The sequence below is a fragment of the Nelumbo lutea genome, chromosome 2 (genome assembly GCF_056320005.1).
Source record: "Nelumbo lutea isolate HS-2025 chromosome 2, American lotus-T2T, whole genome shotgun sequence".
Classification (NCBI taxonomy): domain Eukaryota; kingdom Viridiplantae; phylum Streptophyta; class Magnoliopsida; order Proteales; family Nelumbonaceae; genus Nelumbo; species Nelumbo lutea.
The window spans coordinates 100,612,412-100,638,381 of record NC_142685.1 but is presented as its reverse complement, the minus strand read 5'-3'; the positions used below and the strand labels follow the sequence as shown (position 1 = coordinate 100,638,381).

The 25,970-nt window shown below is 35.6% G+C and overlaps 1 protein-coding gene across 1 annotated transcript; it reads right to left on the bottom strand.

The window, feature by feature from the left end:
- Nucleotides 1–3,882: 3,882 nt before the first annotated feature.
- On the bottom strand, nt 3,883–8,752 carry LOC148872326 (pentatricopeptide repeat-containing protein At1g74600, chloroplastic-like). Its single transcript, XM_088968586.1, has one exon. It carries the CDS (start codon nt 8,374–8,376, stop codon nt 5,689–5,691), a length of 2,688 nt encoding a protein of 895 aa, XP_088824712.1. The 5' UTR covers nt 8,377–8,752; the 3' UTR covers nt 3,883–5,688.
- Between the last annotated feature and the right edge of the window lie 17,218 nt (nt 8,753–25,970).

Sequence of the window (25,970 nt, the reverse complement as noted above, 5' to 3'; positions counted from 1 at the left end):
TGTCCAGGGAGGCAATGATGTAACACCGGGCAATGGAGTTTTTCTCCTCCCATTCCTGATAGTCTCTCCTTCGGGCATCAGAAGCCCTATCACTCGGACGCTCTGGGGCAGGATTCTTTGCCACTATGTCTAGCTTTTCAGAAGCTAGTACCAGCATAAGGCTCCTATACCAGTCGGCATAGTTTGGGCCTTTCAACTTGTTGTCATCAAGCAATTTTGCAAATGATCCGTTTGCCATTTTTTGATAAAAGAGCAAACATCAGTCCACAACCATATTTAATTCATGTTCATTTCATAGATTTGGATTTTAATCTACGTTCCATTTCCATTTATTCGTCTCTGAGATTTTCCTCATTTCTTAGTGACGGAGACTACAGGTTGTCTCTGGAAATGTGGAAAATCACATAGGATGCATGGAGCCAACTGTTTCAGCTGCATAACCCCACCACCTTTCTGTGAAGGATCATATCCACTCATCATATGAGTTTTCCCTTTGGCCTTTGTCAGACAAGGTTCAGAGTCGTTTTCAAGTAAACATTTCTGTCCAGTGATTGCTTGCCCATCATATTCGTGAACGCCAAGGTACTGTGAGAGATTTCCCATTTTTTGGTGAAGCCCCTCCCACATCGGTCTATGACGCCCCTATCATCTTATGAAATACTTAGACAAGCCCAACAGCAAATGGATAGCCCATTTTCTGGTGCGTTTCCTCTTTACTAAAGGACCCATCCTCATGCTAATGATGGGAGGCCTTTAGAGAGTTCATCATATGAATCTCCCTATCACATGCACTCATATTAGTTGGAGGGAACAATTAATTACGCCCTAGTTCTAATTTTATGTCAAACCAAAGTGGTTCCCACTGACTTTCATAAAGCCAGATTTTGGTGGGCCTAAATTGGCTAGGGTTCTGCACGAGACCTCTTGATGAGGTGTAAGGCCCACCACTGAAGGAGGTCATCCAATGACCAAAAGGAACACCATGGCAATGATGTGCATTCAGCCATGGTGTGCGCAAGAGACACTGCCGATTGAGCATGGGCCAACCACTTATGGCCCATGTACGTAGCACATCGCACACCCATACATCTTATGTAGGGATAAATTGATCCAATCAATTAATTATCTGTAAGGCCCATTTGAAGCCCATTTTAAATCCATAATATTAATCATTAATATTATCTAGGTATATGGGTCGAATGGTTCAGCCCATATAGCTTTATGAGTTAAGTGGGCTTTTAGTAGTTTTAACTATTTAAAACTGTGCCTTTATAGGTTGGGCCGAATTAACCATTTAATTAAATATAAATCCTTAGGCCTATTAGTGGGAAAATTAGGATTGACTTTCAGCCTTGATTAAATCCTAGATTCGGTCCAAATAGTTTGAACCAATCTTAGTTCGAATGGGTCTAGGGTTTGATCTTTAATTAAATCTTTAATTCAAGAAAATAATCTGAAATTAAATACTGATAAAAGAAAATCAAGAATCAGTCAAACAGGGTTGTTCGCACTATCCATCCTGCAAAACAGAGGTTACATCACAGTTTGCAGTTTCATAAACTACAAACCACAGATTGTAATTCTCCCATCTGCGAAATCTCCTTCTTTGTGAAATCTCCTTTCTGCGCCGCCATCTTCGATCCAAAATTAAAAAAATAGAAATCATATTTCTATTAATGATTACATCAGATTGAATACCTATACATTCAATATAAAAAATAAAAAAATATATATTTTACAGACCAAATGTAACAAATTAATTCAAAAACTACAAAATCACAGGTTCCCTACGCAAATCAAGATTTCGATCTCCTCTTGTACGAACAGCCCATAAATCAAGAAAATCATGAAGAACAATTCTAAATAATAATCAGATTTATATAAAATTATTTTCAGATTATTCGCCCATTAATTTTGGGAACAAATTTCCCAAAACCCATATCTGCGCAAATCGGGTAGAACACCTTCTGCCCATTTGCGCAAGTTCAGATCTGAAACAAATTGGTTCAAGATTTGAGCCATGGCTCCAATACCACTGAAGGGATGAGAGATCCATCGTATAGACGCCCAAAGATTGCGGAATAAGGGGCGAATTTCAAAAATTTCTCTCCCTTCAACTAGGAATCACATTCCCTATTTAGAAAATCATTTTTCAATGATCATTCTTGAACCATAAACTGAACCAGATCTGAACCAAAAGGAGTAGGAGAGGATTATACATGATACGGAGAAATAGTATCCCCCAACGAAGGTGTTCACGCCCAAGGAATGATCCAAAGACTGCTTCCACTGAAAATGGCGCAGTGCAGGATGGAGTAAAATCAGTAGTGTTCTTCTCCAAGAACTATGTCTTTCGCAAGAATCAGTAAGATGGCACGTGAGCACAGCTTACTATCAATTCTTTCTCAAAGAACTGATGTCAAGATCGAATCTTGACTTCTCCCACAATTGGAGATCGAACTGGCAAACAGGGGCAGCAAGAACAGGGAGGCGGTAAGAAAGAATTCTGTAGGGTTGCTTAATTCTTTCTTCTCTGTGATTTCAGCACTGAAGAGGATCTGATTGTATGTCTTCTCAAGACTGCCGCCCCCTCCTTTTGTTAACCTAAAAGATCAGCTCCGAATCCAATTAGGAGCTGCTTATCCAAATCATATTTGGATCAGCCTTCTCTTTAGGTGATAAGGATAAACCCTTATCTTATCTGAAGATTAGATTAGCTTTCTCCTAATCTCATTAGGAGGTTTCTAGATTTGATTCACATTCAGATCTGGACTCTCTGAATGGATAGGGTCAAGACCATATTCTATCTATTAATCCATGTTAGAATTCGCCCCATAATTAATTAATTAAATAACCCAGTTCGAAATGGGCTTTAGGCCCATTAATCTTATGTACTCACTTAACCTTCCAAACTGTTGCCCAGTTGGACTTCCTTGTATGGCGTGGGACCCAAGCATTGATCTACACATCAGTCACATGGGTTTGGCCCAACCTTTGTTACAAGGCCTGGCCAAATACACTGTTATGGACAGTGCACCGCCTGAAACCCATCAAATGGGCTCTATGGGCCCAACACTTACCCTAAGTGGTCCCTGGGCCAAGCCACCTTGTAACACCTAGGGACTGTGGGCAGATGCAAGATTAACCCACCAGACATTATCCTCAATGGTCTTATATTTGACCACTCAGCCTATAATGATCATACACTGCCCGACAAGAGAGGACCTCTCCCTCGGCTGCAAGGAACAGTGTTGCAGTCTCTACTTGTATGGATCCTGAGAATTAAAACCTTTTGCAAACCCTTTTAGAAACCATTATATATATACTTTTATATCTCATATAAAATATATTTTGCTAAACAAAATCTCAACGATTGAAATTGGCTGCCGACAATCTTGGTTTCCATCAGTGAGAGTGCACCCCCGATCATTTCCTTTGTCCGACAAAGGGGCTGATCATGTCACTATGATCACCCACTCAGATGAATTCTCAGACTGACCCAACATACCCAGGTTTTGACCCCCGCTAAGGATCTCATTGATTAATACATCAAAGATAGCCAAGTCCGACACTTAGTGTAGTATCATAATCGAGTCTAGGGGTCGGGTGTAATTTTTTCAGTTTTTCCCATCAATCTCCAAGGTCCAGGGCAATACTGGAAATCTGGTCCAGTTTATAAATTCAATTAATCCTACACTGTATGTGCCTAGGGTCTCACCCTAGCAGCTGAGACAGGCCACCCCAACTGACTTGATAGCACCACAGTGTCAGCCTTGTCAGGGGAGGTCTCCCCAAACCGACCCACTGGCAGTGAACATTCTAAACTAACACGAGTCTCATTAAGTGTCTAGTTTAAGGGGATTACATAGAAACATACCAATGGAACATGAATCAAACATGCACTTTTATTCATTTACAATAAATTCATAAAGTACATCATTCTGATTGAAACTAAGGGCATACAAAACTGTCTAACATCTTCCTCTCTAGCATTCTAACTTAAGCTACGGAGTATTCCCGCCAAGCAAATCCCCCGGAGATCCTTCATCTTCCTCTTCTTAGGTGGCGTTCGTTGCCAACAAGGAGTCAGTCAGCAGCCAGGTAGGAGTGCCCGAATCGTGCCGAATCATGAATCTTTTCCTCTGGCCATGTCGCACAGCCCTTGGGCAAAGCTTCTGAAAAGAACCCAAGACCAAGACTCAAAAGACAAATGACCATGTGAAGATAAAAACAACATATTATGTGAATTCTCACCCAAGAGGCAATGCTGCCATCCATTTACTTAGCTACTTCCTGCTCTGTTTTCTGGTGTTTCAAGGGTTGATTAAGTTCCCAATGTGGTAGACAAAACAAAGTTACCAGATTTCATGCCACACCAAGGTATTGCAACTAATGCATTGCTGGACAAGAAATGTTCACAAGACCATATGCTCTTTACTTGGAAGGGTGCAGATCCATCCTGACTAATGCAGTTCCAGATATAAACATTAGAATCCTCACTTGCTGGTACAGTACAATTTCCATCTGGTGCAAAAAGATACAGATATCTACTTCCTGAATTTACTAGGCCTGAGGATAGAAAAGCAGATAAAACATAAGGAAAAAGTTGAACAAAAAAAAAATTGGGTGATCACCATAGGTTTCAGCTTCAAACAAGAGGGGGTGGGATGGGCATTCTAGGATCCCAACTGCCACAACTGCCACTAGTTCAGCCCTTGGAGAGTCACCTTCTCCAATTGGGCCAGAGAAAAGTGCAATGATCTTTCCTTCCTCATTCCTAAAAACACCTCCAATTCCTGATGGCCCTGGATTTCCAACACTACTCCATCAATATTTAACTTGATATACCCAATGCTTGGGGGGGGGGGGGGGTGTTCCAAGAAGGAATTAAAAGACTGCTCCCATCAATATTTAACTGTGAACTCAAAGGCTTCCCAAAAGCCATTCCTGAAAGATAACCTGTTCAATCTCTTCTTTGAGAAGTAAGACCAAATGCAGGTGTTGGATGGTTATTTCTTCCCCATAAAACATCATTAGTTTCAATGCTTTCAAGTTTCCCAGAAAAACCATAAAATAGGTTAATGATGTAGTGGATTTTAAACTGAGAGCCACCTTGAACTCTAGCATTACACTATTTTCTTTGGGTTGAAAGTGTTTTAGAAAATGTATATTTTTCTTTGTGGAAAAGTGGAATTGACCATTAGTGATGCCAACATGAGTTTTAGTTGGTGCTTATGATAATTATCCTTCAAGTTTACTTTGTTATAAATAGTTATCTGAAAACACATTACATAATTTACCATAGCATCAATGAAAAGTAAATTTATTTATCAAAAATAAATAAAAACAGTAATTTTATGAGGGCAAGCCTGCTAATGTTACTTGGGGGCAGATGGTGAATGGACAAATCTATAATTCAAGAGGAGGGTGGGGGTTCACACTCAAAGTCTTTTGAAATTCTATAGGTGCATGTGTAATTGCTAACAAAGAGAGCGACAGCATACTGGACATGGTGGGTGCTTTATTTGTTTGTAAGGAGAGGCCCTAAAACAGAAGTAGTGAAAAAAACAAATCTCATTGCTCATAGACAAAAAAAGGGAAAAACTTTAGAAGATAGAAAAAGTTTCACATAAATAATCTTCTGAGATAAATGTATAACAAATACTAAACAAGGTATATAAATCATGTTCATGCAGAACTCCATGCAGGATCCTTCTTTACCCCAGTTCCCTTCATCAAACTTCTAATCTTGAGGACTTCTTCCCAATGGCCCACATCAGCAAAGATGTTTGACAAAGACACATATGCCCCATCATCACCAGGGTCCAACTCAAAAACCCTTTTGGCAGCCAGTTTACCAAGCTCTATATCACCATGTAGTTTGCAAGCACCAAGTAGAGTGCTCCATATCAAAGCATCAGGTTTAATAGACATATTACCAATAAACTGTTCAGCCTCTTTAAGTCTCCCTGATCTACCAAGCAGATCAACCATACAGGCATAGTGATGGAGACCTGGAGCAAGTCCATAGTCATTTCTCATTGAATTCAAATGGGAATACCCTTCTTCCACCAAACCACTGTGGCTACAAGCAGATAAAACGCCCACAAAAGTCACAGAATCAGGTGCTACTCCTTGTTCTCTCATGAGGTCATAAATTCTTAAGGCTTCCTCACCTATTCCATGTTGAGCATAGCTCATGATCATTGCTGTCCATGTGACCAAATCAGGTTTGTCAATTTGATCAAACACTTTACGAGAATCATCAATACTACCACATTTGGAGTACATTGTAACAAGTGAACTGCCTACTAGAAGGTCTGAACGCAATCCCACTTTCACTATGTAAGCATGTAACTGATTACCTAGGCAAGAATTTGTTAAGCCTGTAACTGCACAAAGAACTGATGAGACTGTGAATCCATCAATCTCCAAACCTGTCACTAGCATCTCACGGAACATCAAAACTGCTTCCTCAATATATCCATTTTGGGTGTACCCTGAAAGCAAGGATGACCATGTTACATTATCTTTTTGAGGCATCACTTCAAACACTCTTCTAGCATATACTAGGGCTTTACACTTAGAATACATAGTTATAAGTGCACCACCAACAAGTATCTCTTTGGTAACTCCTACACGAAGAGCCTGTCCATGAACTTCTTTGCCTTTCTTCAAGGACTGAAGAGAAGAACATGCAGTGAGAATAGCAGTTAAGGAAATTTCATCAGGTCTGATTTCTTCAAGCACCATCTCACGGAACAGATGAAAAGCCTGATCTGCACAACCATGTTCTGCAAAACCAGTAATCATTGAGGCCCATGAAATTTCGTCCTTGTCGTGGATTTGTTCAAAAATTTCATAAGATTCTTCTAAGCTCCCACATTTGGAGTACATCGTGAAAAGAGCACTTCCAACAGAAACATGAGAAATCAACCCAACTTTAAAAATGTAACAGTGGATCTGTTTCCCAAGATATAAATGGTCAACAATACTTAAAATACTAGAACTACAAAATTCATCAGGTCTCAAACCTCCATGAACCATCCTCCTAAATAATTCAATTGTCTTTCCTGGACTCTGGTTCTGAGCGAAAGCAGATATAATAGCTGCCCAAGCACTCAAGTTGTTGGCATACCCCATCTCACCAAATACCATCTCAGACAATTCAACTGCTCCTATTTTTGCATACATATTAATCAAAGAGCCCATCACCGTGGAATCCAAATAAAACCCAGTTTTTATAATCAAAGAATGTATTTGGATAGCCTCTCTCACCATTTCAGGATTAGCACAAGCAGTGAGCACGCTTGTGATTGTGTAAGTATTAATTTCTTCCCCAACTGCTCTCATTTCTCTAATGAATTTTAGAGCAGAAATGTAATCCTCTTTCTGAACAAAACCAGAAATTATGGCAGTCCAAGAAACTACATTATGGACTGGCATACATGAGAATTCCTTCACAGCTTCACCAATATCACCACACTTGGCATAAAGATCAACAATAGCAGTTCCTACAAAGATATCTTCTGCACCACATTTGATCACCCACCCATGAACCCCTTTACCAATCCCTAGTTCTCCAAGAGCAGTACAAGCTGTCAAAATGCTTGAAAATGTAAAGCTGTTTGGCATCGAGAACCCACCCAACATTTGATGAAAAATATCTAAAGCTATTATGTTCTCTCCATTCTTAACAGCACCAGCGATTATAGCGTTCCAACATACCACATTCTCACATAGAACATCTAGAAATACTGTCAAAGCATTTTTGAAACTCCCATTTTTTGCAAACAAATCTATCATTCCAGTCCGGACATATCCATTAGTAAAGTAGCCATTTTTTATTACGCGAGAATAAATCTGGTAACCAGAAAAAGTATCATGAGAGGCAGTGCCGGCTGAAAGAATACTCCCATAGGTGAACTGATTGGGGTCAAACCCAGAAGAAATCATTCTGCAAAAGATTTTCCAGCAATCCTCATATTTCAGGTTATGGTTGCAACCTGAAATGATGAGATTCCAAGAGATAACATTTGGGCTAGGGATTTCATCGAACAATCGGGTGGCATCGTCCATTGCTGCACATTTACAATAGCACTCAATAACAGAGTTGGCAACGAAGACATCGGACTGAACAAGGGACGTTTTCGTGACGTGAGCATGAATTGATTTGGTCTCTCCGACTGTGGGATTCCGTGTTCTGGTTGGGTCACTAAAGAAGCCAATTGGGTTAGAAGGTGTGCGACATTTGCCATGCCCACCTTGAAATGTTAATGGGATTTCAAGAAGTGAGAGGGAAGATACGTATCTGATAGGGAAAATTGAAACTTTTGTCAAGAAGGTTTGGCCATTGCGGAAACTCATTTGGTTCATGTCCGGAGGAGAGACTTCATTTTGTTCTGTTCCAACACGAAGTAGTTTTGTCAGAAGTTTGATCAAGCTGACCTTTTGATTCGCGGGCGCGGGAACAATGGATTATGAATGATGAAGGCCTGGATCCTCCAATGAGAATGAGCAGAGCAAGTAGAAGCAGTTCCATAATTGATAAGTTTGAAGCTTCTGAGCAAGCCAATAAACACCCAGTGAATGCTCGTACCTTGAACGTATAGCCCCAGGATAAACCATTTTAAAAGTCAGACCAGAAAGATGCATGAAACGTTATTTAAGAAATGAGCAATACCAAATTAATTAAAAAATATATATTTTAATTTGCGACACAACCTCAACTATTACATTTATAAAGAGGATTGTCTAATGAGCTATCACTTTCTGCTAACCTATTAACAAAACACCTTCAATTGAGAACAGAGAGGAGCCCGTTAATCAACTGCCCATCACTAAAGCTGTAAAACGGGCTTTGCAATCACGGCCCGGCACGACAAAATGTGGGCCATTCTGGGTTGGGGGTTTCATGTCCATGGGCCGGCAGCCCGCAGCAAAAATTGTATGTATTTTTATTCTTAAGCAATTATTTTTCTTCTTAATGTTAAAATCGATTACTAAAATTTTGATTTTCTAAAAATTAATACACATTTTACTTCTTCCATTATCTTAAACATTTACCAATTTGTCCTATATCTCACATTTTATATAAACTATTGATGTATGGGTTTGTATGTTTAAATAACTTGTTTCCTTTATAAGTGTTTAAATGACTTATTTAAAATCATATAAAACTTATATTTATTGTTATTAATGCATTTTTTTAGATTTATATATAAGTTTCCTAATGTATATATCCATGTGAATTGAATCTTGATTTTTCGTATGTATCCATGTGTATCTAAAATGTATCCTGAAACATCTCTTAAAATTGTCATTGCGATACACGTCATGTTTTCAATACTTTGAACTTTGTTCCAAGAAACTTTCCATTGAAAAGATTTATTGACTTCTTTCACTTTCCTTAGATATAAACCTTCCATCGACTTGGGGGAACAAATAGTATCATCATAGCTTGCGCAACAAAAGTCTTTCTTCTCCCTACCAAAATTCTACCAGAAGTTCCTTTGAGTTTTATCAATTTGATCATTCATTCTGTGTAGGAGATGAAACACAGATAGGGGCAACTTGCAAAACTGATTTAACCAAAACTAACTTGCCTGCCTAAGAAAGATTTGTTGCCTTCCAAGCATTTAACTTGCTAGATAGGTTATCCAACACAAAACTAAGAGAAGCAAACTTTTTTCTTCCAAAAAAGAGTTGTTTCCTAATTAATTTCTCACCCTTATGACTAACATTTTTACTACAAAAGAAATTATGATTTTCCACAATTGATTAACTGACCTGACATGCTTTGAAATTTATCAAGAATATCTAAAAGACTGGTCATAACCTAACCTCCCTAGATGCTCTAACTAGCAAAAACATAGCATCAGCTAAAAATAAATGAGAAACTAGGGAATATATCTATTAATTTTAACACATTGACTTAAATTTTGATCTTTACTCAGCAGTCTCGATAAACCTTCCATACCCAAAATAAAGAGATATAAGGCAAAGGATCCCCTTGCCTTAACCCATGAGAAACCAACGAGATATAAAAAAACACAAGGTCACACCGGGACTCCAAAAAACCTAAAGCCCCCGAATAAGGCAATCTCACTCAAATTTCTCCTCAAAGTTAAGAAAAAGGAAATTCGAAATGTGTACCCTAATGGAATGTAATTCTATATTTTTGGAATAATCATGCAATTGATGAAGTTAAAAAATACCTTTTATCAAGAAAGTATAAGGAGAATGACTGTTCAGCACACCCTAAGAATTCTTATCCCCACAATACAGTTGGGGTAGGTGCCAGCTCGGAATTGATGCCAATACACGGGAGAATATTGGTGTTTTAGGATGGGGTGTTTGTCATTTTGAATTGTGTAAAGTTGCAGTGGAATTCAGATTCTGCAGTGTGGTGTAGTGTGTTTTTTTGGAAAATATATCAAATAATAGATTGTTCTTTTGTGCTATAGTCTCAATATGCTTAATTGTGCTAATGAGGAAACCACATAATTGGAACTAAATGCATATAGGAGCAATTCTTGTGATTAAGTATTTTTGCTAGCTTCTTTCTCTCTTACCTTTTGTGCCCTTTTTTTTGGGGGGGGAGGGGTGGGAAGGACTTGACCGGATCTTAACCAGAAGATGAAAGATTGCAGCCTTGATATTGCTTTTATTAAGAAACTCTACCATCATCATATGAAAACTTGACAAACTCACTAGGTAGTAAGAAGGGACTAGAAGATTTGAAAAAGAATAAAAGATTGTGATTAGAGTTGACCTGTGTAGAGATTGTAAAATCTAGTTGTAGGGCTATTTTTGTACTTGTACTCTTTTTTGTTGTATAAATATTCTTTGTACTATCTTTATCTTGTACATTAAGGGCAGATTTGTCCTTTTACCTTTTAATATAAATATATCTTTTAGGGTGTAGACTAACACAAAATGTCACACCCACCATTCGGTTGTGTTCTCTTCTCTCTCTCTCTCTCTCTCTCTCTCTCTCTCTCTCTCTCACTCACTCACTCTCTTCTGACTTTCGAACTGACTCTGACATGGTATCGAAGAAGGTCACCACCTGAACTTCACATAACATCCCAGCTACAACTGATTCAAGAACTCCCTAACAGTATTTGGAAGTTCTTGAGTGTCATTTTTAATCTTCTTCCTGGATCAGCTATAGATCTGTTTTCTGGACTGTTGCGTTATCAGATTCACCTTTCTTCCCAAATCTCCTTATAGAGACATCGGATCAGCCTGAAAATTTATATCTGGTGTAGCCCAGAGCAGATCTACTAAATCCCTTTGGTTTGGTTTGAATCGGTTTTGTCTTTGAAGGGTTTTGGTCCACTCTTCAGTTCGATAGAACTAGATAGTTGCCTTTTTTGGACATCAACAGGAAGGTATTCTTCTCTTCTTTCTCTAGTTTGATTTTTTTTGGTTTCTAGAAGTGTGTGTTGTTGCCTTTTGTCTTCCAATGGCAACAAAAAGGATGGAGGTTCAATGGTACAAACTACACACCATGGAAGTTCAACTTTTAGTTTCACGTTGAAGATAAGGGTCTTTGGGGATACCTAAATGGATCTATATCTAAACTTGATGACTCTAACATTAAGGGACTTAATTACTGGAAGATCAACAATGCAAAAATTGCGTCATGGATTCTAGGCTCAATCAAAACTGATATTTTTATCCCTATGAGAGGGTATTGGACAACCTATGAGATGTATTAATATCTTGAGAAAGTTTATCAGCAATCAAATACCTCTAGACAGTATCAAATAGAGGTTGACATTTTCTCATACTATTAGGGAGATAGAAAGGTCCAGGAATACTATGCCAAATTCATCAACCTTTGGATAGAATATGAGTTAGTTCACATGAGAGAGGATCCTTCAAACTGTTATGTTAAATACATGAAGGAATACTGTGATAGGAGAAAAATTATGCATTTTCTAGTGCATATAAAGCCAGAATTTGAAGTTGTCCAATCTAATATCCTAAGCTGAGAAACTTCTTGACTTAGATACTATCCTTGGAGAGACTTTGAGGGCGGAAACTAGATTGACTACATAAACTGCACTAGATGGAAGGAAGGATTCCAACATTGATGCTGTCTTCCTAGCAACTAAACCAAAAGGGAAGAAGGATTTTTCTAAGTTATAGTGTTATGAATGTAAAGAGTATGGGCACATTGTCTCCCATTGTAAGAAGAAAAGCACATGCACCTATTGCAAGCAGGTTGGCCACATTATCACTGAATGTCATACCCAGCCTCAGAAAGGTAGTGGTTTGAATAAGAAGAAAGGGAACTATGAGGCATATCATATTGTTGTAGATGGTTCAAATGCCTCCTCCTCTATCACTTCTGTAACTGGCCAAAATGACACTTCCGATGGCAAGCCTATACAACGGATTCGACAACTCGTGATCTCGGTCATCTCCTCAGCGTTCTCTACTATTGGTCTGTCTGGCAAGTCACTGACCTATTGCCCTTCACTGAACCACCTCTGGTATATTGACTTAGGAGCCTCTAGCCACATGACAGGGGTCACTCTCGGTTAGTGTCCCAAATCCCATCTTCCCAATGGACATATTATCACTACAAACGACGAAAAACTTAACATACTTGGTTGTAATGATTTGTATTTATCTACCTCTAAATCATCTCTGTTTCATTTATCCAAAACTTTATTTGTACCTAAGCTTGCCACCAATTTGATTTCTGTTGGCCAACTTGTAGAGGAATGTAACAATGTCTCATTTACCTCTGATGGTTGTTTGATACAAAACCAACAAACTAGGGAGGTGAAGGGGAAGGGGCATAGATTGGGAAGACTATTCACCTTGGAATTTGAGAAGAATAAGACTGCTCATGCTTTTACTTCTTATTTGCTTTCTACTACTTCGAGTTCTGGATCTTTTAATTGTAATAATGGTTGGCATTTTGGCCATCCATTTTCTAAGAAACTTGATCAGTTATTTGGTTCTAGTAGTTTACCTGCTTTTGTTGTTTCTTTTAAGAATGTGAGTAAAGATTGCATCACTTGTGGTTTATGTAAGAATCATATTTTACCCTTTCCTTATCATTTTGAACATGCGACAGTTCCTTTTTATTTAATACATAGCGATGTCTTGTCGTCTCTAGTTGTCTCACAGCTAGGATATAAGTACTTTGTGACCTTTATTGATGATTGCACTCGTTTCTTGAAAATGTGTCTTATTCCGAACATATTGTGAAATTCCCAGGTCCTTCTATTTCCTTATTGCACAGTTTTGATTCTACAGGTACCCCAAATATTCCATTGTCACCTCCGCAACAGCTTTCAGACCTACTTCAGGAAGCAATGGCCTTCTTCAGTCTCCACCTCCTCTACTCTGCCTCCAACGGTCACTCCAAATGCCTCAATAAGTGTTCCTAACCTTCCTCTTGAACCCAGTTTACACCGTTCCTCTAGAATTTCTCATTCACCTATGGTTATTCACTGGAACATAGCTCCTTTTTTGTTGTATTATCTACCATAAAAATTCCCAAATCTTACCAACAAGTCATAGCAGAACCACACTTGAAAGATGCCATGGATTCTAAGATTCAAGCCCTTCTTGAGAATGACACCTAGGACTTGGTCAAAGCTCCATGCAAGACATCTCTCATAGGAAGTCAATGATCTATTCTGTGAAATTGAAATCCGATGGGAGCCTAGATAGATATAAAGCTAGGCTTGTTTCACAGGGCTACAAACAGGAATATGGGATAGACTATGAGGAGATCATTGCTCTTGTAGCTAAAATGACCACTGTACGACTTCTAATGGTTGCATCTGTAGCCAAACAGTGGACAATCCATTAGATGGATGTCAATAATGCTTTTCTCCATGGGGTGTTGAAAGAGACAGACTATATGAAGCCCCCTCCATGATATTGTACAGACCCCCAGCTTGTTTGTCATCTAAAAAAGTTACTTTATAGCTTGAAGCAAGCTCTTAGGGCCTAGTTTGAGAAGTTCAGATCCGTCATCACTAATGTCGGCTTTACCCAGAGTTCTTCTGATTATTCCTTATTCATCTTAAGGCGGAAGCAGGGAGTAACAATGTTACTCGTTTATGTTGATGATATACTCATTGCAAGGGATGGCACAAAAGGAATTTCTAGGCTAAAACAGTTACTCAGTGAGTCCTTTAAGATGAAGGACTTGGGGCTTTTGACATATTTTTTGGGACTTGAAGTGTGCAGAAACTCTCGGGGTTACTTTGTTAATCAATAGAAGTATGTTCCTGATCATGTTAAAAGGAAAATCTTAGTGACTCTAAGATTGTGAACACCCCACTAGAACTGAACCTGAAACTCAGCAAAGATTATGGTTCTCCTCTTGAAGATCCTACCCTTTATTGTTAGCTAGTGGGTAGTTTAATCTATCTCACCATGACTCTTGGCCAGACATATCTTATGTAGTTTAGATAGTAAGCCATTTTGTGTCTTCCCCAAGACAATCGCATTTATCTACAGTTTATTAGATCATTAGACATGTGCAAGGCACCCTGTCACACGGGATATATTCTTTTCTTCCTCATTCCCTATTAATCTTATGGCCTATGCGGATACTGATTGAGATGGATGCCTTGACACCCGATGATTCACTACTAGCTGGTGTGTTTTCTTAGGCAACTCTCTTATCTCATGGAAGTGCAAGAAACAAGCTATTATGTCCAAATCTTCCACTAAAGTTGAATACAAGGCTATGTCTTCCGTGTGTAGCGAGATCATATGGCTTCAGGCTCTTCTATTTGAAATACTTAATGAGCCATCATTGTGTGTTCCTCTCTATCCAGACAATATTAGTGCAATAAAAATTGCTTCCAACCTCGTCTTCCATGAGCGCACCAAACACATAGAAGTTGATTGTCACTTTATCCGCGATCTCCTTCTTGAGGGTACCATATCTCTTCCTCATGTCTCCTCCGAACTCCAGCTAACATACATTGACTAAAGCAATGACACTGACTCGACATCTATTTCTCATGGACAAACTGATGCCTATTCCTAGGAATCAATTTGAGGGAGAGTGTAAAGACTTGAAATCTAGCCGTAGGGCTATTTTTGTACTTTTACTTTTCTTTGTTGTATAACCATTCTTTGTACTATCTTTATCTTGTACATTAAGGGCAGATTTATCCTTTTACCTTTTAATTTAAATATATCTTTTAGGGTATCGACTAACACAAGATGTCACACCCACCATTCGATTGCGTTCTTTCTCTCTCTCTCTTGTAATTTTCGAATTAACTCTGACAACATGTTTATTTTCTTTTTACACTTGGTTTAGGTGAAAAGTTGAAACAAGTATCATGACCTTTTGTTGTTGGGGTAGAGGCATTCTGTAGTAGTGAAGTTTCAAGCTAGAGAGGCAAAGATGGCATGGAACATTATGCCTGCTGCTATGTTCTGAGGAATTACAGAGGAAATAAATAGGAAATTCCAAAAGAGGCATAGTGAGCCAGACACATTGGTACAGAGAATTGTAGGGAAAATGTATTTATGGTTAGCTATTCATAAATATTACAAACGAAGTGGTTATAGTTCATTTTTTTGTATATGATTTAGAAAATGAGGGGGATTGTTTTGTACAGCCACTTGTTGTATAGGGGCTTCATATATTGAATGAAATTCTATATGTTTCCTTTTCTCAAAAGAAAAGTTTTTATTTGCTCTTGTACTTTTCTTTTACCATATGAGTAATGAAGTTGCCATTTTCAATAAAAAATGAGAATGAAATCCCTCTATTGGACCTTTTGATACCATTAAAGTAGGCTCTATCCATTTATATAAATTGCTTTGAAATGCAAAAACTATGGAGAAGTGTGTCCTTTTACGAAGGGCTTGGTGTAATTCAATAGGCACAATATGGAACGGGAAAAACAAGAACTTTCTGCTCTAGAATTTTGTAGCAGCCTGATTATAATTTAATTGAATGTCAAGTCTTGGTTCTTGCACCCACTCGAGAACTTGCACAACAAATGGAGAAGTATCACACTTATGGACATTTGGTTGCTTGAAAATGACTTGCATATGTAATGTGTATATTAAAAAGTGGTTTTCCTGCTCATGATTTTCAACCTTGGCCCGGACCGGCCCACAAATTTCCAGGCATGGGCCTAGGGTTATGCAAGCCTGGCCCGACCTAAGCCCGCATCAAGCATGGAAAATTTTGGGTCGGGCTTGGGCCTAACACTTTAAGCCTGACCGGCCCGCAATATAATATATATATTTTAAACTTATATATATATATATATATATATATATATATATATATATATATATATATTATAACATTATATTATATATCTTATATATATAATATATGCTAAACGTTTATTATTTTATATAAGATATAAAAATTTTAAGTTTTAATATATAAATAAATATTAATTAGTTTATAACTCAAGTATGTAAATTGTCCTCCTAGGCAATGCCTTATATAGATGAAGGCAAGGTCTAATGGAGGTCTTGCCTTTTGTTTTGTGTGTAGGTCCAAAGTTTAGGCAAACCCAATTTACCTTGGGCTTGTGCCATTTTTTTTTTTTTTGCATATGCTACATTTTATTTAATTTAAAATAAAAAATTTAAATAATTAAATTTTTATTATTGGATGTCAAAGGCTTAAACTCATTTCTCATTAGGCCCGGAAAGCCTATAAGCCTGTGTAGGGCCAGGCTTGGGCTGGGCCCAGGCCTAGGTTAAAGCACTTATTATTAGTGCTAAACCTGGCCCAGGCCTGGCCTGGCCCGGCCCATGATCACCCTACTTTTGAGAATGAAAAGTGTGGGATATGTATGGATGTTATCTTATCATTGACAGGGTCACAAGGGGGTGCTAGATTACTGCCAGCATGACTATGTCCATGGATATATCAAACATATTTTCTTGAAGTGTTATCAAATTTATTTTCTAGATCATTTGTCGAACATTTTTCTATATTTTTTACCTTAGAAATAAACTATTCCCATTCATATTTGGAGGGACCTATAGTAGCAATTTGTGTCACCTATATATAATGGTATTATTATAATGAGTCCATGAGAAAACTATTTGAAATTTGAAAATAGGTTCACTAGAAAGCTCGAATTCGAACTTGAATAAGCTCGGTTCATTATTGAACTTGAGTTGAATCGAACTCGAACATATGAATTCTTACAAATGGTGGCTCCTCCCTTGAAATTTGAAACTATGTATATATTTGAGGCTCCATGTATGTATATGCAACTATGCATCCATCAATGTATATATTTATATATTTAATTATGTATTTTTTCACCATAAGTGTTTATTTATATATCGAGAAGCAGATTCGGTTCCCATTAGCATTGACTTTGGGAGAGATATTAGTATGATATTGTGCTATTAAAAAATACAGCCCCTATGGGGAATTCAGGTGTATAACTAAATACCAAAAAATATATTCTTACAAATATGCTTAATTAACATGAACCCTTTAAAGTCTAGGAAATAATTACAGTTGACAAGCAAATTAGCCCGAGACTAACCTGAACCCAACCTATAGTTTTGGGGTTGGTTAGGGTTAGAGTTGGAGGTTCAATAACTTGGATTGGGTCAGGATTGATTTCAATCTGACTTGCACCCCTGACACTACATGCCTAATCTACTTGTGTTGGACACAATATGCATGTGATACAACACTTGGCATGTTTAGGCCTTGTTTGGGAACCGGGCTCCTAAGTATGGACACAAAAAACCAATTAGCCATGTTTAGGCCTTGTTTGGGAGTGCTTAAAAATAAGTGCTTATTTGGGCCACTAAGCACTTATTGGTATTTGGGAAATAAGCCTGAAATAAGTGCTTATTTTAAAAATAATGGCTTATTTTTTAAGCCCAATTTCCAATTTTTTAAGTGCTTATACGATAAGCACTTGTTCAAGTTTTTTTTTTTCAAAATTATCCCTAATTGAATTTTCAAATACCACAAGTGTTTTTGTAAAAGTGCTTTCATAGAAGTACTTTTATAAAAGTGGTTTCATAAAACTACTTTTATAAAAATGCTTTCAAAAAAGTGTTTTTATAAAAGTACTTTCATAAAATGTCTTTATAAAAGTAATTTAATAAAAGTGCTTTCAAAGGGTATATTTTGAAAACTTGAATGAAAATGAAGGACAAAGTAATCACAAATACTTATTTAAGTGCTTCTAAAAGAAAAAGACTACCAAATGCCCAATATAAAATAAGTGCTTAAAATAATAAGCACTTGAAAAAGTTGGGTGCCAAATACAAATAAGTGCTTATTCGAATAAGCACTTGTTTTTAAGCACTTATTTTTAACTAAAGCACTCCCAAACATGGCCTTAATAGCATTAACACTTTTAATAGGCTTTAATAAATCATACTATAAGAAATCTACAAATATTTAAAATTTAATCAAACTCAAACATGACACTTTGTTTCAAAAATTACATAGAGAAGCACTAATTATAAAAGTTGTAGGAATAATATTTTATCTCAACAACAAAATCACATATTGAGTCCAGCTATTCTCTCTCTCTCTCTCTCTCTCTCTCTCTCTCTCTCTCTCTCTCTTATATATATATATATATATATATATATATATATATATATATATATATATATATATATATATATATATATATATATATATATACACTAGTGGGACCTTTGTTAAGCAAAAGTTAAACAATAGAAATACATAAGAGTATATAATTGTTTTATACTTTAATCTTTTAATAATCTATCCGACTGAACTCAACCCGAGTTGGTTAGTTTTTTATTATTTCTGATCAGCTTTGGCTTAGCAACTTTTCAACTTGACCAAGTTAGGCCAGTTTCGATTTGACCATTTATAAGCCGACCTAACTATGAATATATATTAATATTTTACATTTTAAGTTTAATTTTTTTAATATGGGAAAATTCTCATATGTCACAGTCTAAAATATTTTATATCATGAATTTAAGTTTTTTACATTTTTAAAATATCATTGTAATTTATTAAATTTAAATTTAATTTTCTAAGTTTAAATATTTTGAATAAACAAACCAAACCAAAAATAGACCCAAACTGATACAACCCGAGTCAGTGGGTTTTCATTAATGGTCAATCGGATTCGAATGACAAACTCCCGACTTGAAGGTTGTCGAAACAACCTACAACTAAACTAAACCAATCCTTGAATGCTCCTAATTTCAACTAAATTAATAGTCTAATATCTAATAAATAACAATAGTTTAATCTCAAATAATAATTAAAAAATTATAGCAAAAGTACACAAGCATTGAAAATAAATTTATATGAAAATATAATAGGTATCTAATAAAAATTCAATAATTACAAAAATACAAGAAATACTGAAAATATATTAAATTAGTCAATAAATAGTGTAATATCAAATAATATTTTAATCTCTAATAAAGATTAATCTATAAATTATAAAATATATAATTACTAAAAGTGAATTTATAACAAAATACAATAAATATTGTTGATGCTCAAAATGGGTTGAGGACAACTCTATAGCTTTGCTTTCTAGACGAGCTGACAGATGGAAGAGTTCGAGGACTGCTAAAGTTAAGGACTAGTGGAGTTTGAGGTCCATTGTGGTCGAGGAACTATGGAGTCCGAGAACTATTGAGGCCGAGGTCTCCTATGGTTGAGGACCTATGGAGTCCAAGAACTATTGAGACCAAAGACCAGTAGAGTCCGAGGTCTGCTGTGGCCGAAGACCTATGGAGTCCGAGGTCTATTGTGACCTGTGGAGTCCGTCCTACAAGGAAGGGAACCTCAAAGGCACCGGGTCAATGCCTAAGGCGAGGACTCCAACGGTCAAGTTAGTTGGAGTGTGGGGATTCCAAAGCCGAGCCACCACTAGTAGGGCAATGATGGTCCAAAGGGCGTTAGGGGCAAGTTGGCTAGTGGTTTTCCCATACCACCTCAGTAGCTTAGAGACGAGGGGATGGAGGGGAAATCTGAGGCTGAACTTCAGGAAATGCTAGTAGACAGATCTCCCCCTCCTTCAACATCCATGGCCGATCACCAGTGTCAAGAACCCTAAGTCTATAGGACCGAGGGATGTAATACCTCCTAGTCAGGGACTCCACCTAGTCGTAATCCAGAATGCTATCATGTTCCAAGCACTGCAAACACTCAATGGTCACTCCTTGAGCTGCATAGTCATCCACCATCCTCAGGCTCGGCTCGGCAACCAGTTTCCCCTCTACCACTAGAGGGAACCCTCGGCCTCCATTGGCATCACAGACACGGCGCTCTCACAGGGAGAATCCTCACCCCCTTGGCTGCACTCAACACCTCTAGGGGCAATCTTCTGCCTCAGCACCTCGACCTCTCGCCTCGAGGCTGGGATCTTAGCTACCGAGGAGTCTTGGTCCGAGTTGGTGGGAGAAGGGGTCCAATAAAAGCTCGACCCCGAGATATCCAAAAGTTCGTAGCACTTAGGTCCAGAGTCAGAGTGAGACAAGGTGGTGAGACGTTTACCTAAGAAGAAGGAGACAAGACCTAGGAAGTTCTAAGGAAGGTAGGTAGATGAGGGCTCTAGAAGCAAGGGCCACTCAAAGGCAAAGGCTTCTGGAAGCAAATGGTGAGAAAAACGCAACTAAGGCCCCTATTTAAATAAAAACGGATGGTCCAAATTGCACTCGATCCAACGGTCGTGCAATGATCGCCTTTGTGACCCTATCTGCCGACCAACATGCGTCGCTCGCCTCGGGAAGACAAAATGATGCCAAGCGAACCGACCAATCCCCTCGCCGCAAATCATTGGTTTGCCCAACCACAATGAACCAGAAAACACATGACCCAACTCCAATGACTCCCGTCTCCCCTACGAGTGAGGCTTCGCAACCCAACTTGCTAGTCCAAGCGCCCATGCTACGCACAACCCGCGCCTGCCATTGAAACTCGTCTCACTCACGATTCGTAGGCAGACCATGGCAAGTAACACCCGATGAGCAGCTAAGTCCCAAGCTTGGACTTCCCAGTCATTCCCTCAGCATTGCTAGCCAAGGCTGAGGCCCCCACCGGTCCACCTGCACAACAAGAAAGCAAGGAAGGGGGCAAGACTCCCTCTTGCCCATCTCCGACATGAACAATGGCCGAGGCCGAGGCTTCCTAGAGACGGAAGCCCTCACGACATAGCTCAGGAAAGGGAACGAAGGGTGAGTCGACGCCACCGCAGACCACATCATGCTCATCCTCTACAAGCCGAGGCCAAGACTCTTATCCAAAAGGTCCAACAACACCTCCCAGCTCGATCGATACACTTCCTTCAATCGAAACCGAGGCCTTCAGCTCAAACCTCCACCACGGCCTTAGGAGTGGGGGCAAATGATGTAGGCACTTGTGGTCTAATCCAATGGGAGGCCAACATGCGTTAGGAGGTGGCATCCAGAGCGAACCTAATCAATGTGTGGGTATAGCAGTGCTCAGCAGGCTCTCTAGGAAAAATGGCACAAAGCTATCTGGCAGTCTTGGATAGACGCCCTCCCCGCATATGGATTGCATCCGAACTGTCTAAGCTTGTCCACCTCCAGGCTGCCTCAAGTATAAATAGGAGGTGACCCCCTCAAGGTAAGGATCCAAAACTTAAGACTCTTGAACTACACTTGAGAACTCTTATTCTCCCTTGCGACCTCACCTGAATCCTTGTACCTCAGACCTCGGTCATCTCCTACCAACCTTGTACTAACTTGATCGCAGAGTCCTCACCACTGGTATCAACCCGAGGCCTCTGACGTGTTCTCTCTCCACTCCTTGCAGGGCCGATCTACTCCCCTTGGCCACTTCGAACCTCGGGCAACTCGATCTCACCTCGGCTTAGGAGCAAATTGATAGTGTTGACCTCGACTTGTTCCGAGGAACAACAAATACGATAACTTAAATTTGAAGAGATAAATAAGAGTTGTTTAATCTCCAATAGTAATTGACAATTTTTTTGTTAAATAACAAAACAAAAATAGATTTATAAATAATTATTGAAAACATAATTACCAAAAATATAATAAATAATTACTGAAATAAATAAATAAATATTAATTTTAGCATATATAAATATACAATGAATATACACTATTATTATAAAATTATTACTAATAAGTATTAGTTTTTTGAAAGTTATTTTTCATAACTATTAGTTGATATAATTAAAATTAGTTATTTATAATATTATTTAGTTATTTAATTTTTTAAAATAATAATTATTTATTGAATTTAATAATCCATAAGATTATAATTAGTACTATTATTACATAATTCATTATTAATTTTGTAAAATAATAAATTATTATTATAAATATTATGAAATCTATTATAATTAATTTTCTACTTTTAAGAAATTTCTTAAATTTATTACATAATTTCGTTATTTTAACTATATAAAATTATTCATGTTAAATATTTTGTTATTAAAATATTTAAATAATATGTCAAATATTTAAATTTTTCATATTTGAATTTTATTTATTTTAATTTATTACATAATATTAAATATTTTTATATAATTATTTAGATATTTTTAATGTTTTGTTATTTAAGATATTTAGTCATTGAAATGTACATTTAAATAATGTTTTATTGTTTAATGTTAAATTTCTATTATTTGAATAACATTTAAATTGAATAATTCAAAAATTACAATCTATATTGTTACTACATAATTTAGTGATTAATTTTGTAAAAATATAGAATTATCAAGTATATGATTGTTATTAAATCTATTGTAATTAATTTCGTGTTTTGAATAAATATTTTAAATTCAGTATATAATTTTGTTATAATATTTAAATAATTATAATTTTTTTAATTGAAACTTTCTTAGATAGATATAGATAAAAAGTAGGGGAGAGCATAAATTGGAATTAGAGATACTTTAGGAGATAATCTCTCTATTAAATTAGTGATAATTTAAGAGATAATTAGGAATTAGAAATAATTTAGGAGATAAATAGGAATTAGAGACAATTTAGGAGAAAGTGGTGCCACTTGGCTAAACATTAAAAAAGCAAATCCCTCTTTCTTTATGATTACTAGAAATAGTTAAGCTTGTATGATTTCCTTATTGGTTTAATAGATACTTATGTGGAATTAAAAAAAATTAAAATTAAAAAAATAAGAAATTAGGAAGAGGGTTTGGAGCAAGGAGAGGCATCGTGACGTGGAAACTAGGCATCTACATAAAAAAAAAAGAATCTTGATTGTATTCAAAACTAGCAAGGACCCGTGCGAGGCATGGGATTTATTAAGTGAAAGCTAAATTATAGAAAGGGGTCATTTACTAAAATACCCCATATAGTTTCATGGATTTACTAAAATCTACCCTATAGTTAAAATTTTACTAAAATGGCACTTATAATAAATAATTATTTATTAAAATTTAATAATCCATAAGAGCACACAATTGTTTTATATTTTCAACTTTTTAAATAATAAATAATTATTCATATTTCATATACTACTTTTAATAAATTTTTATAATACAGAAATAACAATAATTAATTTCAGTTAGATTTATTCATCAAACTGATGAAACTGACCAACCCGATCAACTTAACCTGAGTTGGTTGGTTTTCTAGTATTTTAGGTCAGCTTTGGTTAAAAAATTTCCCAATTCAACCAAGTTGGATCAATTTCACTTTGGCCATTTGTAAACCAACCAAAATCGAATGACCTAACCATGGATATATATTAATATTTTATATTTTAAATATAATTTTTAATATGAAAAAGTGGGAAAATTCCCATATTTCTTAGTCTAAAATGTTTTATATCATAAATCTAATTTTAAATTTATTTTTTAATAATTATATTATAATTTTTAAAACTATATTTAATTTTTAAGTTTAAATCTTTTGAACCAATTTAACCAAACCAAAAAAAATTACCCAAACCGGTACAACTTGAGTGGGTCGGTTTTCACAAAATGTCAATCTGTTTCAATTGACCAACTCCCCAACCTGACCACATTAATTTGGTTGGCCAAATAGCCTACGACCAAACTGAACCAACTCATAAACACTCACAATTTTAGCTAAATTAATAGTCTCATCTTTGATAAATAATAATAGTTTAATCTTCAATAATTATTGAAAATTTATAGCAAAAAAACACAATTATTGAAAATATATTGATAATGAAAAAATACAATAATTATAAAAATAAAATAAGTACTGGAAATATATTAACTTAATCAATAAATAGTATAATCGCAAATAATAGTTTAATCTCTAATAAATACTAATCAATAAGTTATATAAAAAATACAATAAATATAATAAATTAAATTTAAAATTTTCACTAATAGTAATTTAATCTTCAATAATTATGGAAAGTTTTCTATTAAATAACAAAACAAAATAAATTTATACAAAATCATTGAAAATACATTTATCACAAAAACAATAAATAATTACTGAAATATAATAAATATTAATTTTAGTATATATAATTATATAATAAATATAGATTAAGAGTTTAAAATTATTATTAATAAATATTAATTTTTTGAAAGTTATTTTCTCAAATTATTACTTGATATAAGTGAAATTAGTTATTTACAATATTATATAAAATATTAAATTCTTATTAATTTCAATACCATGTTATAATTATTTTCTACTTTTAATTTTTTTTAAGTTATTAAATAATTTCTTTATTTTAACTATTTAAACTCTAGTTATGTTAAATATTTTGTTATTTCAAATACCTAGTTATTTAAATACTTAAATAATATGTAAAATATTTAAATTTTAAATTATTTATTGGATTTAATTATCCATAAAATCATAATTTATACTATTTTGACATAATTTCATTATTAATTTTGTAATATATTAAATTATTATTAATTTCAATATTATGTTATAATTATTTTTCTACTTTGAAGAAGTTTTTTAAATTTATTACATAATTTTTTTATTTTAATATTTAAAATATAGTTATGATAAATATTTAGTTATTTAACTCTTTAAATATTCTATAAAATATTTAATTTTTCGTTATTTAAATTGCTATTACATAATTTCATGATATATTTTATAAAATTATAAACTTATTTTTTTTGTGTTTTTAATAAGTGTTTTAAAGTTATTATATAATTTTGTTAGAATATTTAACCAATTCTTAAATTGTTTAATCTGAAGTTTCTTTAGATAGCTATAGATAAAAAGTAGGGGAGAGGATAAATAGGAATTAAAGATAATTCTGGAGAAAGTGGGGGAGGTAGTTTAGGAGAAATTTTAGGAGAATAGATTATTTAGGTTATTAGGAAAGTGCATCTCATTGGTTGTTTAAAAAATGACATGGAATAAAAAAATAAAAAAGGAAAAAAAAAATTTAACCGCTTTGTTTTAATATATATATATATAAGATGGCATAGAAATAGTGGATCTAGTGAGAGACCACCAAGGTACTAATGCACTACATATGTTATATATGTCATAGGTACATATTTTATACATATGTGTATATATTATTTTTTGTTATATTCTATATTATATAAATGTTATAAATATGACACCTATAATACATATTACATATAATGTTTTAGGGTTCGATTATGATAAAGAAAAGATATGATATCAGAAGAAAACTAATCAATAAACTAAAATCATAAACATAATAGTGAATAATGTGTTATTTATCAAAATTCATGGGTGGGTTTTGATTGGTCAAAAGTCAAAACTCTTACCATACCATATCTTTTTTGGCACCATAGATTTTCCCAATGTTTTGTCTTATCAATATACATGGCCCTTATCACAAGTGTAATTGTGTAAAGGCTGGCCCATTCACCCCTAGTATCATGCCTACTAGGACTCAGGTGTAATCATCAACAAAACCACAAATTACATCTTAGACAGCTATACTCAGGAACTATGGACCATGTTCTTAAGAAGCGATTGAAAATGGCAAAACAGGAAGTTCTATGGGCTGCCACATTACA

Excerpts from the sequence above, each read along its gene's own strand:
- LOC148872326 (XM_088968586.1), bottom strand. The coding sequence starts at position 8,376 with ATGAACCAAATGAGTTTCCGCAATGGCCAAACCTTCTTGACAAAAGTT.